We start from the raw sequence: 18716 nt of genomic DNA on the forward strand, positions 1-18716 counted from the left end.
CAGAGCTCTGATCAGTGCGTCACCAACCATGAATCCAGAGCACCAATGATGAAGCGTGTTACCCAGCTCCTGATACAGAGGTGACAGACAAGGGTGCAGAATGAGACATACATTCTGGGGCATGGCCAATGTGGGAATTTGTGCATATTTGTTCCAAAGGTTTTCTTTTTTCTTTTCTCTATGAGGATGGGGTGGGAGGGAGAAAAAATAGATTTTTTTTTTGTCAATTAAAAAAAATTAAATTTACACATTTAAAAAAGAAGTCAGACTACAGGAAGTTGTGTGATAAAGTTTTTAGCCACAGAAATTCACAAAGACTGTCTACTAAGGTAGGATGTTTGACGATGATGATGGTGGTGGTGGTATGGTGATAAGGATTTGCTTATGGGTCCTAAAATAGCCCCTGTGACACTGCAATTCCTTCCAGAGAGATATGGGGTCGACTCCCACCTCACTGGAATTGCTTCTTGTTATGATTTTCAGATTTAGTGCCTGGTCCTCCTGATGGGCCCCCGCAGGTGGTGACTGTGACGGGCAGAATGGTTATGCTCAAATGGAACCCTCCCAGAAGTGTCGACATGGCCATTGGTGAGTCAGGGTTGCAGAGGGATGCCAGGAATCTGGGTGGCCATATTTTGCTATGGGAAGCACAGAGGTTTAAGGAGAGCCACAGGTGTTGAGTAAAGCTTTCTAAATGGAGTGAGAACAGAGGGGAGAAAGGCTGTTGGAAAGGAGAACAGGGAGGAAGCTTCAGGTTGGTGAGATTGCAGCCCTTCCTCCATTCCCTAGTCCCTCCCTCCCCTCCCCACATCAGTGGTGAGCCATCACTGGGAGTTAAGGCTTAAGAAACAGATATTTCACTGCATCCAACTGGCCCTTGGTCTGGGGATGCAGAAAGTTTTTCTGCTTGGAGAGCCATTTTTGACTGTACTCCCATGATGCAACATGATGTAATGAAAGTGGAATTGTATTAGGAATCAGAAGACCTGGTTTCAGATCCTGGCTTTTATTAGCTGTGTGACCTTAGGCAAGTCACTTAACCCATCTGGACTTTAGTTTTCTTATTTGTTAAATGAGGGACTTGGTCCAGATAACCTCTCATATCCCTTCCAGCTCTAAAATTATGACATTATGATCCTAAGACATACTATGATTCCTTCTACCCTGGATTTCTAGTAACTGAGTCCCTGACCTACCTCCTCACTACTGCTATTCTCTAAGCCTGGTATAACAGGAGTCCCTCTTTTCCCCAGGAAAGCAACAGGGAAGGAAAGCCCAAGGTCCTAGTCTGAGAGTGTTGGGGACTAGAGTGGGAGCAGGAAAACCTTCCTACAAAGAAGTTTCTCCTACCTGCTTACAGATCCAGACACTCTGACCTACACAGTTCAACACCAAGTGGTCGGTTCAGGCCAGTGGACAGCTCTGGCCACGGGCCTCCGGGAGCCAAGCTGGGCAGCCATGGGGCTGCGCAAGGGGGCACAACACATCTTCCGAGTCCTCAGCACCACGGTCAAAAGCAGCAGCAAGCCTTCCCCAGCCTCTGAACCTGTGCAGCTCTTGGAACGGGGTAGGTGGCCTACTAGATGGTGGTCTTGGGATGCTGTTACTCCCTGGTGAATGCGAATGGCCCAGGAGCAGTGGTTAGAACCAAAGTGGTCCTAGATGGGGACTGAAAGAAATCCCGATATGGCAAGATAGGACTGGGCAGGGGGTTGTGATAAACCAGGAATCCAGGGAGGAAAAGAGATGAACTTTCTTCACCCTACCAAAGATCTATGATGCCTTACATGATTTCTACTTGGCAGTGCCTACTCATCTTGCTGTGTCCTATGTCTCCTGCTGCCCTAGCACCTGCCTAGGTCTTGTTTCTCCTAGATTCTCTTGGCCTAAGGGTAGAAATAACACATTTCCTTCCCTATTAGCTCATCTGAGAATATCTGTGCATATGCCCATCAGGTATTACCTTTGGGTGTTGTAAACTGGTAAGTATTTCCCTGGTGGAAGTCAGTGGAACTATGACTCAGTCAAAGGAGGTAGAGCTTTGCAGATATGACCACTGGGAGGACTAGCCTTGGAAATTGATGAGAGGAGACCCAGGAGGGGTGCTAGCCTTGAGAGGCAGAATTGAGTCTTTCACAGAAAAAGCTTCACCAGAATTCAAAGGAGAAAAGGTTAAATAAAACATTGGTATGATATAGCATTGCAGAGCTATTGAACTTGGGAATCTCATCCTAAATCAGGGCTTCCAAACCCAGGGTCCCTGAACTTAAATTTTTTTTTATAATTGCATTTCAACACAATTGATTTTCTTTGTAATCCTCTTTGTAAAATATTGTTTTATGCACTTAAAAGCATGATTCTTAAAAATTAATTTTAAATAAATTTTATTTGATTTTATATATTTTTAATTTTAATATTATATATTTTAATTATTTAGATATAAAATATATAATATATAAATATATTTGCTATATATTTATATATCATATATTTATATTATTATAGTTATATATTTACATGTTATATATAAATAAAAAATTTAATTTTATATTTAATTTATATAATTTTAATTAATTAAAAAAAATAAATGATTCTGAGAAGGGGTCCAGAGGTTTTGCCACACTATCCAAAAGGTCCATGATCCAGAAAAAGTTAAGAACTCTTGTCCTGCAGTACATACAACAGAGGCTGTACTCAGAAGCTCAGCCTCAACTTTACCTTCTGGTTTTGTTAGCTTGGGCAAGACCCTGAACTTCTCTGACCCTCAATTTCCCCATCCATAAAATGAACCTAATCTTTGTATTACCTAATTGGGAGGAAAGTGCTTTATAAACTGTAAAGTGCCATATAAATGATTGTTATTATTAATAATAAGAGAGCCCTAATCTGGCTATAAAGGCTGGCACAAGCTTCATGGCTGACTAGCTACCCCCCTTCTTCCATGTACTACCTCCTATCCACCTCTCCTGCAATCCCACCATTTTGCATTAGCAAAACATCCCATTACCTTGTGTCTCTGATCCAGTTCCAGTTGCAGGTTCCTTCTGCCTCTCAAGGCTAGCACCCCTCCTGGGTCTCCTCTCATCAATCTCCAGGGCTAGTCCTCCCAGTGGCCATATCTGCAAGGCTTTACCTACTTTGGCTGAGTTCCATTGCCTTCCACCAGGGAAATACTTACCAGTTCACAACACCCACAGGCAATACCGGACAGGCACAGACACATACCATTTGTACCAACAAGCAAAGGGGTCTTTCTTTACAAGAGTGTTACGTTATAGACTGGGTTGAAGAGGGTAGGCAGTATCAGAGCCAGTGTGGAAGGCAGAGAGATAACACACTAGACAGGGGGCTGGGGGGCCTCTGTTCAGGTCCCATCCTTTCCTCTGAGATCCTTAGTCATTGAATCAGATGAGTTCTCAGATCCCTTCCAGCTCTTAGCTTTCTGTGTTTCTGTGGTAGAGCTTTTCTCTGCTTCTGTAGCTCTGGATGGATTCATGTGTCTTTCCACCTCCTCACTCCATCTATTCTCCTCGCTCTTTAGGCCCTGCTCTGGAAGAAGCCCCTGTCGTGCTGGACAAGCCAGATGTGGTGTATGTGGTAGAGGGGCAGCCGGTCAGCGTCACCGTCACCTTCAACCACGTGGAAGCCCAGGTCGTCTGGAGGAGGTGCGCTGCTCTTTCTTGTGGTCCTGGCCCCATACAGTGGTCTCAACCCTCCCAGTCTGTGCTCCCCACACCTGCTTCATCTAGGCTGTGATGCACCCAGCCCCGAGTGGAGGGCGATCATTCCTCTCTTCTCTCTCCCCTTCCAGCTGTCGAGGAGCACTGCTGGAGGCACGTGCAGGAATGTATGAACTGAGCCAACCAGATGATAATCAGTACTGTCTGCGCATTTGCCATGTGAATCGTCGAGACGTGGGGCCCCTCAGCTGCACAGCACGAAATCGGCACGGCACCCAGGCTTGCTCCATCACCCTGGAACTAGCAGGTGGGCCGGGGTGGGGCCAGGGCTCGCACCAGCACTCTTCTGAGCCACAACTGCCTTTTTCAAAGGGATGTTGCTAGCATTTAAGGGAGAGAAGTCGATTCAATTCTATTCAACAAACCAAATAAAAGAAACTTCCAAAGCATAACCTTATAGCACACAGAAATCTTATCCTCATATACCCCTCATCAGGTTGGTACAAGCTGCCCGACTAATCAGCACCAACCACTCACAGCTAGTTTATATTTGTCTTGACTCACATTCCATATCCCTGCATGTCTTCTATCCAGCTGTGCCCAAGACCAACCTCTGACTTCTCCTCTTCAAAACTAGGGCTCTTTTTGGTCCCTCCTACCAGCTTCTGGGGTCACTGCTTCGAGCCACTAATGAGTCCATCACATTTGCAAGGCTCTAGCCAGACTGACTCAATTCAGGTCAATTAAGTCCAACAGATATCTATTTATATTAAGTGCCCACTACACATGGAGCCTGGTGCTAGACTTTGGGGAGATTAAGCTTGAGAGTACTTGTCTTCTTAGAACTCAGAAGGAGGACATGATGAAAATTGGCAAATGGAACACAAAATAATCCATGAGAAGGGAATCATACAATAAAAGGTACAATCAAATGTGATAGGTGGAGCTTTGAGGAAAAAGGTCATGGCCAACCAAAATAGGGGGCAAGGAAAGCTTCCTGGAGGAAGTGAAATTCGATTTGGATTACGAAGCAATTCAACAGGTGAAGAGGAGGAAAGCATTCCAGGCATAAAGAACCATGTGAACAAAAGTGTGGAGTTAATAAAGCACAGGGTATCTCTACCTATATATAAATATATCCATACTTAATTGTAGCCTGGGAAGAAGTGGGGAGGAAGGGGGAAAAAAAAACAAAGTAAAAAAATGTACAGCAGAGAACAAAAGAAAACCTACAAAGAAGCAAAGAAAAGACGGACAGCTTTTAACACAACATGGAGTGTTTAATATATAGGCTTTCTTGAAATGAAAATTGATTGCTATATATTTTTAATCCTCTCTCATGTCCTGCTGTGCACAGGACTTGTTTTTTTCCTTTCTTATTTTATATGTAAGTTTTAATATTTAAGTTTTTAATGTTTCTTTTTTTATGTATTCAAGTTTAAAATAAAAAAGATTAAAAAAATAAAGCACAGGGTAAGTTTGGGGGCTAACAGAAGGCCAGTTTTGTGAGGCATGGGGTGTGCACAGCAGAATTAATTAAATGACCTAAATCTGGAGAAGTAAGGCAGCACCAGATTGTAGAGGGCCTTGAATACCTGTTTTTATAGGTGATGGTGAGCCACTGAAAGTTTTGAGCTGAGGAGTGAAATGACCCCCTCAGAGGGTTTGAAATAAATAAGTACAATTTCCCGTAACCAAAGGGTCACTCCTTCAGACCCTCCACTTCAACTCCCTTATGTTTCAGAGGCACCACGGTTTGAGTCCATCATGGAGGATGTGGAGGTGGGATCTGGAGAAACGGCCCGTTTTGCTGTAGTGGTGGAAGGGAAGCCACTGCCAGACATTATGTGGTACAAGGTGAGTGCGGAATGAAGGGAGTGGGTAGCCCCAGTTGGGGGGCTGGTTCTAAAGGAGGATTGAGGGAAGAAAGATTGAGTTCAGAGAAGAGAAGCAATGCTGGGGGAGGGTCCCTGGGGGATTATGTAGAGCATGAATTTTCTTATTCTGAGAAGGCTGCAAGACATGAGTCCTCTGGATGGAGCTGGCCTTCTGAAGGGGGTAATGTCAACTGGGGGAGGAAATTAAAATCCCTGTGGGGCATCAGGATTGTAGGGGGCACAGGAGAGATGTGGGGCCTTGGGTGTGATTGGGACCCGGGGGTGGAGGTGATCTCCTGCTCTACAGGAGGAGACCCTGTTGGAAGAGAGCAGCCACGTGACCTTTGTGTATGAAGAGAGTGAGTGCTCCTTGGTCGTGTTGAGCACGGGACCCCAAGATGGTGGTGTCTATACCTGCACAGCCCGCAACCTAGCAGGGGAAGTATCTTGCAAAGCTGAGCTTGCCATTCGAACAGGTGACTGGGCTGGTAGTGTTCTTGCATTTGGGTTAGGGTGAAGAGGTTACCTACTACCCCTTTCTCCCTTGGGACCCTACCTTTCATACCTCCCTTTTCCCAGAATACTTGGTCCACACAGAAATCCCTGTGGCCCAACATTCCATGTGCCCAGTTTTTGTATTATAGTTTCACAGTTTTACAGCTAGGGGAGATCTTAGAGGCCATTCATTTTTTTTTTTTTACAGATGAGGAAACTGAGGCTGAGAGGTTAAGTGATTTGTACAGTGTCACGTAAAATTAATAACTAACTGAGGCACTAGTTTAAGTCAGGCCTTCCTGACTCCAAATCTAGGACTCGATCTTAGCTATTCTTCTCTAGACCCCAGTGTCCTAATCCCTGGCTACTGCCCCCAAACACTCAGCCCCTTTTCTCCACCCAATCTTCCACTTTCTGGACCACCTTTACCTTTATCGATTGTTCCCCCCGCCTTTGTTCTTTTTCCCTATCTTCATTCCATCCCTGCTTTCTACCCCCCAGCCTTCTATCCATCAGCCTTATCTTTCTTCCAGCTCAGACATCCATGGAGATTGAAGGGGTAGGGGAAGATGAAGAGCTTCGGGGCCGGAGGCTTAGTGACTTTTATGATATCCATCAGGAGATTGGCAGGTAGGGCAGTGCGGTCCTGTTCTTGACATCTGGGTCTCTTTGAGAGGCTGAATGTCTGCACCCCTGGGCTAGTAGCTTTGGTCTGGGGGTGGGGTGAGGGTTAAAGGGAGAAGAGGAGAGAACAGAGGTCTCAGGGTTGGGGAACAAACCCTAACCCCTCCCCCTGGCCCATCTGTGTCTCAGAGGTGCCTTCTCCTACCTTCGTCGGGTGGTGGAGCGGAGTTCTGGCCTCGAGTTTGCTGCCAAGTTCATCCCAAGCCAGGCCAAACCAAAGGCATCTGCACGTCGGGAGGCCGGGCTATTGGCCAGGCTCCAGCATGACTGTGTCATCTACTTTCATGAAGCCTTCGAGAGGCGACGGGGACTTGTTATTGTCACTGAACTGTACCCAGGGGACGGGCTGTGGGGAGGCATGGTCACTGTCTGCCGCTAAAGCTGTACTTTACTTTACGCTAAAGCCGGGGACTGGTGGGAAGCACATGTTGTCACAGGAGAGGGGGCATTTTGGGGAGACACACTATGGCTGGCTTTCTCCTGTGAGGTTGTGGGCAGGGGGAAGCCCAGGGGACTGATGAGGGTCAATCCAGGCCTTTTTTTCTCCTTGACCCTGGATTCAGCTGCACAGAAGAGCTGTTAGAACGAATGGCCAGGAAACCAACTGTGTGTGAGTCTGAGGTGAGGGCAGGGGGTGGGTGGAGTTGGGTATGGGCTGTCTTCCTCCTGCCTAAACCTTTGCAATGGCTAGATTGGTTAGGACCTGACTCTGGGAAGATAGTTCTGTCCATGGTGGTGGTGGTGGTGGTAGAGGTGGGAGGGGCAGGACAGGGAGAAGTGCCCTCCGCAGGAACAGACACCACCCTGAGGAACCCCTCAGTCCAGTTAATCCCTGGTGCATTGGGAACAGCTCCAGGCTTTGCAAACAGTACTATCTAGTAATTAGTTTTTTAAATGAGTAATTTTTAAACGGAAACAACTTCACCGAAAATCCATAGCAGAATTTTAAGTCCATTAAAACAGATTAATATCAAAAAACCAAACCCTCAAAATTCATTCTCTAGAGAGCCCAGTTTCTCTCATGCAGGGTCTCAAAGGTCTCTCCTCTTCTCCCCCCCCACCCCATTTTCCCCATTGAAATTTGCCCCAGAATCTACTCTCAATATCAGCTTTCCTTAGCAGAGGTATCCCATGTCAACAATTTCTGCTGTTTTTCAGTTCCTTTTTAAACAATTTCCCCACTCGTTAGAATGTATGCTCCCTGAGGTCAAGGACTGTCTTTTTTTTTTCTGCTTGTGTTTGTATGTCCTGTGCTTAGCCTGGTACCTGGCACACAGTAGGTGGTGAATAAATGCTTATTAACTGATTGATTGTTCTTCCTCAATGCCCTTCTTCCCCATGCCTGCCTCCCCTCTCCCGGGCTTGTTCTTACATCACAGCTGAGCCCTACTTAGCTTATGCTGCCAAGCTTGTCTTTTTTCCACTCTGGAGCCATTCTACCTGGATAACAGTTCTGGGTATGCCCCACTTCCCCTGTGGGCTCTGGGCCCCACTGTCTCTCCAGATCCGGGCCTATGTGAGGCAAGTGTTGGAGGGGCTCGCTTACCTTCACCAGAGTCGTGTGCTGCACCTGGACATCAAGGTAAGAAGAGGGCAAAGGGAAGAGGAGACTGGCAGCTGACTGGGCTGATGGGGAGCCAGGCAATGGTGGTCTAACCCCAAGAGAGCCAGGTTGACCAGGGCGCCTACAAACAACCATCTCCTCCTCTCCTGTCCCTTGTAGCCGGAGAACCTGCTGGTGTGGGATGGGGCCGGGGGTACGGAACAAGTGCGAATCTGTGACTTTGGCAATGCCCAGGAACTGACGCCAGAGGAGCCCCAGTACTGCCAGTATGGCACCCCTGAATTTGTGGGGCCTGAGATTGTCAACCAGACACCTGTGTCCAGAGTCACCGATGTCTGGTAAGCATGAAGCGAGAGGGAGGGCAGGGTTAGGTGATTGTGTGCCCAGAGCTGGGGATACCAAAGAAGGCAATAACACCAAGAAGTTAATTGGGAAGGAGAGGTATCGGCTACACCGGGGTTTCTGCTGATAACACCATCCTTTCTTTTCCACAGGCCCGTGGGTGTTGTTGCATTCCTCTGGTAAAGACCCCTCTGATGGCTGAGTCCCTCCTATGCTTTCTCTTCTCTCTGCCTTCAGCAGCAGCCTAATGTGGGGAGGGCAAGGGAGGGGAGACCCCATGGGGATGAGAAAGAGATGTGATGGTTTTGACCCCTGGGTCTTCACGGTTCTTGGGCCCTGCCCTTTGCCTATAACCCTGATGATTGCATTCCTCCCCAAATTGTCTCCTGCCCGCTCCCAGCTTCCTCTGCTTCTCCCCTAGGATCCTCCCCTCCCCCTGGCCCACTCCCATTAACATCCTTCTCCCGCCCGCCCGCCCTCCGCAGTCTGACTGGGATCTCACCCTTTGTTGGGGAGAACGACAGGACAACATTGATGAACATTCATAACTACAACGTGGCCTTTGAGGAGACGACGTTCCTCAGCCTGAGTCGAGAGGCCCGAGGCTTCCTCATTCGCGTTCTGGTTCGAGACCGGCTGTGAGTCCCGGGAGCCCCTGGGGAGCCGCCCCTGCCTTTTATCGGTCCCACCGAGCCTCTGAACTGCCCTTCCCAGCTCCTCAGGGCAGGGCGTCTCCACAGACTTGTCTCTTTAATGTTTTGGTAACTACATTTCAACGTAACCGAACTCCTTGGGAATCCTGTGCGTTGCATTTTATGCATCTAAAAACATTACTCTGAGAAGGAGTTCACAGGCTTCCTCAGACTGCTAGAGGGATCCCTGACACAAAGCAGCTTCAAAACCCTGCTTCAATTGCTTTATGATAATAGCTAACAATTATGGAGCTTATTTATATCAAGTACCAGGAGGTTTTCAGAGCACTTTATACATACATATATATGTATATATTATCTCATTTGATCCTTAGAATAATTGTGTAAGGAGGTGCTATCATTTACTGATAAGGAAGCTAAGCTTAACAGGATGAATTTTTACAGATTTTACACATAAAGACGCTAAGGGTGACAGGATAAATTTGGTCCAGGTTCCACAGATAGAAGCCAGGATTTGAACCCGTGTCCTCTGACATCAAAACCAGTGTTTTTTCCAGTGGAGCATGGTGCTGGGTTTTTGACATATTTTGATGTAGTTCCCCTCTCCTCTAGCTCCCACTTAACCTCTCTGTCTCTTTGTAGGCGGCCCACAGCCGAGGAAACCTTGGAGCACCCTTGGTTTAAGGTGAGACTCTTCCCATGAAGTGGGTGGTGGGCATGAAGGATACCCATCTTCACAGAGCTAAGAGGTATAACAGATTGAGTACTGCTCTTGGAGATAGGAAGATCTGAATTCAAATCCTGCACCAAACATTTTATCAGTAGATGGTGTGGTGGGTAGAGTGCTGGGCCTGGAGTCAGGAAGACTCATCTTCCTGAGTTCAAATCCAGCCTCAGACACTTACTAACTGTGTGATCTTGGACAAGTCACTTAACCCTGTTTGCCTCAGTTTCCTCATCTGTAAAATGAGCTGGAGAAGAAAATGGCAAACCACTCCAGTATACTTGCCATGAAAACCCCAGATAGGGTCCACTAAAAATCAGATACTACTCAAATGACTGAATAAAAAAAAAGAAATGAATCTTGGGTTCTCTTAGACTTTGTTCCCTCACCTAAGCTAATTATTAGTATTATTCTGCAGTTCCGGTGGTCTGCAGAAGAGCTTGGAGCTAAGGGAGGGTAGGAGGAGGGCTTATAGAAAGTAATGGGCTGAGGACCCCACCCCTGTTCACACTAACTTGTTTCCCTGGGTTTGTAGGCAACAGCAAAGGGTGCAGATATCAGCACTGACCACCTGAAGCTGTTCCTGTCTCGAAGGAGGTGGCAGGTGAGTTTCAGTCCCTCGCCCTGTCCTCTGACCTACCTCGGCCTCCTTTCATGGTTTTCTCCCCTCCCTTCCCTCTCTCTCCTTCCCTTCTCCTCCCCTTCCAGGTTCCCTCCATGCATTTCTTCTGTCTCTTTCTGTTTCTCTCTCCCTCTGTCCCCCTCCTTTTTCTTTCATGGACCTCCCTAGAAATTCTATCAGCATGTCCCATTACTTAGGCTACTGTCACACCTGGCTTCTAGGGGCTGATCTGAGGAAATGGGTCCCCAGGCAGGCAGGAGACTGGTTCTCAGTGCCTTAGCTCTGCCCCACTTGGGGTCCTGTGCTTTTTCTGCTTGTGCTCAATATTTTCTCCTTGGTGCCCTAGAGATGCTGGGGGTGCTAGAAGGATGCTGATAGCCCATCAGCAGTGATCCTTCTCTATTTTCCAACTAGTAATAGCTTCTACTACTTTCTAGCCTTGGGGTGAATGGCCTCTATCTTTCATTAAGAATCCAGAAGTTGGAGTTTTCCGAAGGACTCGCCTAATACATTTTTTAAAAATAACATTTAAAGGGGAAAGGGTAAACGAAAGAGTACAGCCGTCTTCTCCTAATCTAATTTCAGAGGCTAGCAACAGCTTCCTGGGCTAACCATCTCTGCCCCTAACTAGCATTGAGGCCCGGCCTCATTGCATGGCCAACTGCCATCTTGCCTCTGGAGAAAACCCCACGTGTGAGGCTTTTCCAGCTGTGCCTCCAACCAAATTCCGGCTTGCTTTCCGCTTCAAAGCTGGTGCCCCTTCTGGGCCCCCCTGCCAACTTTTGGGCAGTGTTCTGGAACCATCAGTCCTCTGTATTAGCAAATCCTTGCCAATTTCCCAAACCGTGGGCAACAGCATCCATGAGAAAATGTCTGTGCTAGCAAAGGCTGGAGGGAGGAAGGGAAGAGGGAGTGGGGAATGGGGCAGCCACCTGGGAATGCAAATAAATCTACAATAGCTGTGAGAGAAGCCACCAGGTAGGCCCTTTCCATGCTGCCCTAGGTGTAAGAGAGACACTGCTCACCTCGCCAGAGCTAGGCTCCTATTCTCATAAAACACACACACACACACACACACACACACGCACACACACTCCATCATATTCTTGCATGAATATATATTTGAATATATGAATATATATCTGAATATATAAATACATTTATTGCTTTAAGGTTTGCAAATTGTTTTACATATATCATCTTGATCCTCATTGTAACTCTAGAAGGTAGGGGCTATTATTATCCCCATTTCACAGATAAGAAAACTGAAGCAGAAAGATGTTAAGTGACTTGCCCAAGGTCACACATGTAGTTAAGGGTCTGAGGCATGATTTGAACTCAGGTCTTCCTGATTCCAAATCCAGTTCTCTGTCCACTATACCGCTTACCTGCCTCATTTCATCCCTCCATCAAGTCTACACACACACACACACACACACACACACACACACACACGCCCTCACTCATGCCTTAGGTCTGACACATACACATGTACACCCTTGGCCTTATGAGGCATTTGCCCTAGATTATGGGCCCTTCTGGCTATGGCAGTCTCCTGGCTTTTGTTACTGCCCCAAGGGATTGACTCAGGGATCCCTTCTTGCTATATCCATATGACTCTCTCTCCCTTGGATCCAGAAATCCTCTATCCTGGTGGCCTTAGCCTGCCCAGTCTCCCTACTTATACCTGCTTTTATTTCCCTCCCTCTTCTGTAACTGCTACCATCCCTGGCTCCAGCATTCACTCCCTCTTTCCCTTCTTAAACTGCCCCCATGCCCTCCATACCCCAAGGGGATACAGACACAAGGAGAGGGTACAAGTTGTTGAAAGTATGAATACAGGAATCCTTTTAACCCTGGCCTGGATGGTTCCCAAACTTGCTAAGTCGTGAGTCACTAGGTCTGGAGCCCATATTCTGCCTTATATGTCTCTCACACTCTGACCTAATGGAGAATGTCAACTCTTGAACCAGAATCTTCCTCCATTTTACAGTCTGGGTCCCATTCTCAGCCAATGGGCAGGCTTTCCTCTTAATCATTACCTAAGTGACCATCTACATAACCTTGCCAGAGCCCAATCTAATTAAGTAGACGACGTGACCCAGCACCAAAGGAGAGCATCATTGGACCTTTTTGGATGGGTGGTACCCAATTCCAAAGGAGCATGGAGAGAAGCCTTCTTTTTTGTCACATCCCCTGATGGTGACACGCCTTGTCACATACTTCCTTCCACTGTGTCTGACTCTAGTCTTGGACTTTTCTGTCTCAGTAGGTTTCCTAAGTTTAGGTATGAGTCTGTTAAGGGTGGATTCTTGCCCTCTCGTTCTAACTACTGTCTAGCCTTGGGCTTGATGGCAGTTAGGTGGCGTAATGGACCCGGAGTCAGGAAAACTCGAGTTCAAATCCAACCTCAGATAGCTGGTGACCCTGGGCAAGTCACTCAATCTCTGTCTGACTCAGTTTCTCTAAAATGGGGGTCATGATAGCACCTACCTCCCAGGGTAGGTGTGAGGATCAAATGAGTTAACATTTGTAAATCTCTTGGCACATAGAAAGCACTATATAAATGTTAGTGATGGGGCGGCTAGGTGGCACAGTGAGTAAAGCGCCGGCCCAGAGTCAGGAGGACCTGAGTTTGGTTCTGGCCTCAGACATGTAACACCCACACACAAAAACTAGCTGTTTAACCTTGGGCAAGTTACTTAACCCCAACTGCGCTCCAAAAGGCAAAAAAAAAAAAATGTTAGTGATTATTAACTGTAGGATTAGGGCAGCCCCATGGCCCCCATCCATGCTAGTATCCCTGGCCTGACCTGAGCAAGACCTTTCCCTGCCAGAAACCCCTAAGCTGATGGACTTATTTTTCCTGAGAACATAAGATTTAGCCCTAGGAGGGAACTTTAGGGGTCATTTGGTCCATTTTACACATATGGACACTGAGGCCCAGAGATATCTCCCTCAGGGTCACATTGGTCCTAAGTAGCAGAATTAGGAGTCAAACCCAAGTCCTCTGGCTTTAAATCTATTGCTTTTCCCATTACATCAGATTTTATCACCAAAAGCAGTGCCCCTGCTTGCCCCTCCCCTCATATCCCATTTCCAGGGCACTAGCAGCTCTAGCGCATCTGTGGAGCTGGAATGACAGCCAGATTTTGAGCCCAATCTATAGTTATTGGCTTTACCTCTGATGTAGGTTAATTTTTTTATATCTTTTTTTTGGAGGGGGTTAAGTGACTCGCCCAAGGTCACACAGCTAGTAAGTGTGTCAAGTGTCTGTGGTCGAATTTGAACTCAGGTTCTCCTGACTCCAGGGCTGATTCTCTATTCACTGCACCACCTAGTGGCCCCTCAGGTCAATTTTTGATGATATGCTCCGGCATCTTCAGGGTAGCCCCTCTACTCAGAATCACAGCTCATTATTTTTTTTTTTTGAGTGTCACAAACACTTTAATTATATAGTAATAATACAGGCTTTTTACCAGCAAAAAGAAAAGCAATGCCTTTTCTGTCCTTTCCCCTTTTTTCTCTGTTTCTGTCTCTTTGTCTTTGTTTCTGTTTTTCTGTCTCTCTCTGTCTTCCTTTCTCTATCTCTGTCTCTGTCTCTGTCTGTCTCTGTCTTTGTCTCTCTGTTGCTCTCTCTTTGTCTCCGTCTCTGTCTCTCTGTCTCTGTCTCTCTCCCTCTCCCTGTCTCTCTCACTCTGTCTCTCTCACCCTCTTTCACCTTTATCGCTGCCTCTTACATCCCTATTTCCCCTTCCTCCTCTTACCCTCCGCACCCTACCCTAGGTGACTAGTTGGAAACAAGGGCCCATGTGGGGTGGATCCCCTGTCTCTGCCTGAAGCCTCTTCCTGCCTGTCCTCCTCCTCTCCCCCATTCCTCCCCCTCCCCTGACTTCCATGTTCCCTTCTTCCCAGCGTTCCCAGCTCAGCTACAAGTGCCATCTGGTGCTGCGCCCGATCCCAGAGTTGCTGCGGGCTCCCCCTGAGCGGGTGTGGGTGGCAGTGCCTCGGCGTCCACCCCCAGGGGGTCTTTCATCTTCCTCAGACTCAGAAGAAGAGGAATTGGAGGAATTGCCCTCTGTGCCTCGGCCGCTGCTGCCCGAGTTCTCTGGCTCACGAGTCTCTCTCACTGACATCCCCACTGAGGATGATGCCCCTGGGGCTCCTGATGCTAGGGATTCCACCCCCATGGACTGGCAGGAGCAGGGTGGGTCCCCTCCAGGAGATGCTAGTGCTCCCGGCTCTCAGGCTCTCCCCTCCCCAGGCCCACAGCCCCCTGAAGCAGCTGCTCCCCGCAGGGGGGAGCTTCGAAGGGGTAGCTCAGCAGAGAGTGCCTTGCCCGGGGCAGGGCTGCGGGAGCCGGGCCGGGGGCTGCAGAAGGCAGCCTCTGTAGACCTGCCCCAGCGCCGCAGCCCTAGCCCGGGGGCTGCCCACCTGGCAAGGGGGGGCCTGGGTGAGGGAGAGTATGCCCAGAGGCTCCAGGCCCTGCGTCAGAGGCTCCTTCGGGTGGGTCCTGAAGATGGCAAGGTCAGCGGCCTCAGGGGACCTCTGCTAGAGAGCCTGGGGGGTGGAGGAAGGGTTCGTGATCCTCGGCTGGCACGGGCGGCCTCCAGTGAGGCAGCCCCCCGGCACCCACTGCCCCCTGAGGCACGCAGCCTTCAGAAAAGCAGTAGTTTTTCCCAGGGGGAGGCAGAGCCCAGGGGGAGGCACCGACGGGCAGGAGCCCCCCTGGAGATCCCTGTGGCCCGACTAGGGGCCCGGAGGTTACAGGAGTCACCCTCTCTGTCTGCCCTCAGTGAAGCCCAGCCTCACAGCCCTGCCAAACCCATCCCTGCTAAGCTATCTCCTACAAAACCTGCTTCCCCAGGAGCCACCAAGCAGTCCTTGGCTTCCTCCAGGGGCTCTCCCCGACCAGGGCCCCCCAAGAGTGCTCGAGAAGAGCAAGTGCCTAAGCCAGGACCTTCCAGGACCCCAGAACCCTCAAAGGCAGCTGTGGTCCCCCCTGTCCCAGAGACCCCCCTTACTCCCTATGCCCAAATCATGCAATCTCTCCAACTGCCTGGTGCCCCAAAGATTGTCTTGGGCCCTCCCCCTGAGCCTAAGCCCCATGCAGCTGTCTTTGCCAAGGTGGCTTCTGCACACCCAGGGAAGCAAGGGCTGGGAGTCAAGGGGCTTGCTCCTCCTTCTGGGGAAAAGACAGCGGTTCCCTCGAGGCCTACCGGCTCAGACAGGAGCTTAAGCAGCATTGAAAATCTGGACTCAGAGGAAGTGTTTGAAGCTAAATTCAAGAAAAGTCGCCAGTCTCCCCTGGCTCGGAGACTAAGGATGCTGAGCCGTTCCCAGTCCGAGGAGCGGGGCCTGTCTCGGGGGTCAGAGGAGGAGGATGGCATGTACAGGCCCAGCCCAGCTGGGACCCCGCTGGAGCTGGTGAAGCGGCCCGAGCGGTCCCGATCTGTGCAGGACCTTCGTGGGCCCGGGGGGTCCGGGGAGCTGGGGCTGGTACGACGCCTCTCCCTGTCCCTGTCCCAGAGGCTTCGCCGGACACCCCCCTCCCAACGTCACCACTCCTGGGGGTCTCCCCGGGCTGCGGATGGTGAGAGCTCCGAGGGGGGTGACTCGGCCAGGGGGTCCCCGGTGCTGGCTGTTCGAAGGAAGCTCAGTGCCACCCTAGAGCGCCTCTCGGGGCGTCTGCACAGGAGCGGCAGCAGCGAGGAGTCAGGAGGCCGGTCTGGGGGGAGCACGCCACTGCTGGGCCGGCTGCGCAGGGCGACTTCGGAGGGCGAGAGCCTGCGACGCCTTGGCCTGCCCCACAACCAGCTGTCGGCCCAAGCGGGCGCGGCCACACCCTCTGCGGAGTCGCTGGGTTCTGAGGGCAGCGCAGCATCAGCCTCTTCAGGTAACCTGCTCAGAGAGGGCAGAAGTTGGGCCGGGCTCTGGGCAGCAGATGGAAGGGTCAGCAGCGGGGCCTGAGGCTTACTGAGACTCTTGGGATGGAGGGGGACCAAGACTGGGGATGCCCTAGGTGCAGGGTGGGCTGCTGGGCTGGGGAGCCGGAAGACGGCGGACACTCAGGAGACAAGCCTGGGCCAAAGATCTGGCCACGCTTTCATCAGCTCACTTAGCACAGGACCAGGGTTTGGGAGCCCACTACAGCCAGTCCTGAAGAAAAGACCCCAGGCCTCAGGCCTACTGATGGGAGTCAACTTTGGAGAAATTCCATCTCCTCCTTGTGGACAATCCCAAGGACCTTTGCCTTTAGCCCTTGGACTTTCACTTTATATAAACCTTCCTGGATCTTGAGGCCCTCCTGACCTCATTTGATCCTGATGGGCCCGGTGATCTGCTTTGTCCCATCTCTAATTCCTTCTCTTGCCTCTGCTCTGGCCATTCTATAAGGGGATGCCCTATCCTGATGTTTTCAAGCTCACTCCAGGACCTCCCTGTCCAGATTATAAGTGGGATTTCTAGGGAAAAGAGACTAAACAAATGAAAAAAAGACAAAAACAACCAAACACCAGGGTGAGAACACCAAGGTGCAAAATCTCATTTAGAATAGTTTCCAAAGTGACTCCAACTAAAGATACCCAGTCAGGCCTTGCTTGGTCCATGACTCATTCTAGGCTGGAGAGATATGCTCTATTTACCTTCTCGTCTGGCTTCCTCCTGACCTTGGAGGACATTGGCTTCTTCCATTGCAGAAGAGCACCCTCCCTCCACCCCCATCCCCTTCCTTGATGAGTTGGGAATGACCCACCTGAGTGTTCTGGTCCATTCTACCATCCTGAGATCACTCTCCATCACGAAGCCTTCTGGTTGCATGGAATTTGTGGGTGTTCCAAATACTCATGTTTCTACCTTGTCACTGATTATTCTAACTTGGCCTTCTCTCCTGCCTTCCCCATGCCCAAAACAAGGAAATATAAAACCAGGTACATAAGTCTCCTAAAAACATATACATTACAACCTGAAAATATACAAGGGTAGGGTGGTCTGTCCCAGGCCTTGGGGAAGATGAAGAGTCTCAAGGGCCAAAAGAATTTAAAACTGAGGCATGAGGCAAGGGGGAGTCTGGGAATAGAATAGGAAGAAAGACTGTAGAAGATTGAGATGGGCCTGTAAGACAGGGAGGGAGGCAATTGCTCTCTATCTGTAGCCTTCCCTGTGCTGGGGCATTTGCAGAGTCAAAATAGAAGGACAGGACAGGGCCAGCGCCAGGTGGGCCAGTGCCAATGAGTTAGGGTTTCTGCAGGTCCCGGGGAAGGCCGGACTAGGTCCCGCTGGGATCGCTGGGGCCTATCAAGGTCACGGAAGGACAAAGGGTCATCGCAGCCTAACCTCCCAGCCAGTGTCCAGGAAGATTCCACTTTGGACTACCAATATGTACGCAGTGAGTCAGGTAGGAGGTCCTTGGTGCCACCAACACTTCCTCCCTTGGTTATTTTTTCCTTCCTTGGTTTTGGGTGGTGGGAGGGAAGATATTCTAGGATCTAACTTGGATGTCTTGCCAGGCTGTGGGATTTTGGGGTCAGACAGTTGAATTTATTTCTTTGACATCACATCATGGGCACCATGCTTGAAATGTTGCTGGTCATTTTCTCCTTGCCCAGACCAGTTCCAGATATCTGAAGGACATTGGGGAACCTAACCCTCTGATTTTCCAGTACCTAAAACATTCCTTCTGTCTCCTCAAGCCCTACGGTCCTCATTCCTACTCTTTCCTGCCCTGCTACAATCCTACTTCACCTTTCTGCTCTCCTCACCCTTGCCCTAGGCAGCAAAATTATCAAACTCAGAGCCAAGGAACCTAGGAAACATTTAGTACAAATTCCTCATTTTACAGATGAGGAAACAGGACCAGAACATGTCATATAACTCTTTGGTATTAGCCACAAAGTCCAGATAGAACCAGGTCTAGCTTGCTTACCTTCTCAACCAGGGCTGGCCTTTAGAAAAACCTCTGCTTTTCCATTCTCCTGCCCCTTTCCCTATCTCTCTCCACCCCACCTCCTTTACTTGTCCCCTCCTGGGCCCTTTCTGCCAGCCTGAGGTCTTTCATTTGTTGGCCCCAATTCTCA

At 49.4% G+C, this 18716-nt stretch overlaps 1 protein-coding gene across 1 annotated transcript in view; it reads left to right on the plus strand.

The window, feature by feature from the left end:
* Positions 1-18716, plus strand: part of SPEG (striated muscle enriched protein kinase) — an 80590-nt gene that overhangs the window by 51998 nt on the left and 9876 nt on the right. The window contains exons 15-31 of the mRNA XM_069104498.1: positions 484-588; positions 1361-1567; positions 3542-3665; positions 3812-3987; positions 5425-5537; positions 5865-6033; positions 6586-6682; positions 6866-7066; positions 7300-7357; positions 8241-8318; positions 8460-8638; positions 8795-8821; positions 9128-9280; positions 9938-9980; positions 10555-10623; positions 14557-16537; positions 17891-18037. Of these exons, the coding sequence (XP_068960599.1) occupies positions 484-588; positions 1361-1567; positions 3542-3665; positions 3812-3987; positions 5425-5537; positions 5865-6033; positions 6586-6682; positions 6866-7066; positions 7300-7357; positions 8241-8318; positions 8460-8638; positions 8795-8821; positions 9128-9280; positions 9938-9980; positions 10555-10623; positions 14557-16537; positions 17891-18037 (3927 nt within the window). The remainder of the gene's footprint in view (positions 1-483; positions 589-1360; positions 1568-3541; positions 3666-3811; positions 3988-5424; positions 5538-5864; positions 6034-6585; positions 6683-6865; positions 7067-7299; positions 7358-8240; positions 8319-8459; positions 8639-8794; positions 8822-9127; positions 9281-9937; positions 9981-10554; positions 10624-14556; positions 16538-17890; positions 18038-18716) is intronic.

Source organism: Petaurus breviceps, unplaced genomic scaffold (genome assembly GCF_028583685.1).
Source record: "Petaurus breviceps papuanus isolate PSGF00001 unplaced genomic scaffold, PetGlider_PUasm1.0 688, whole genome shotgun sequence".
NCBI lineage: Eukaryota > Metazoa > Chordata > Mammalia > Diprotodontia > Petauridae > Petaurus > Petaurus breviceps.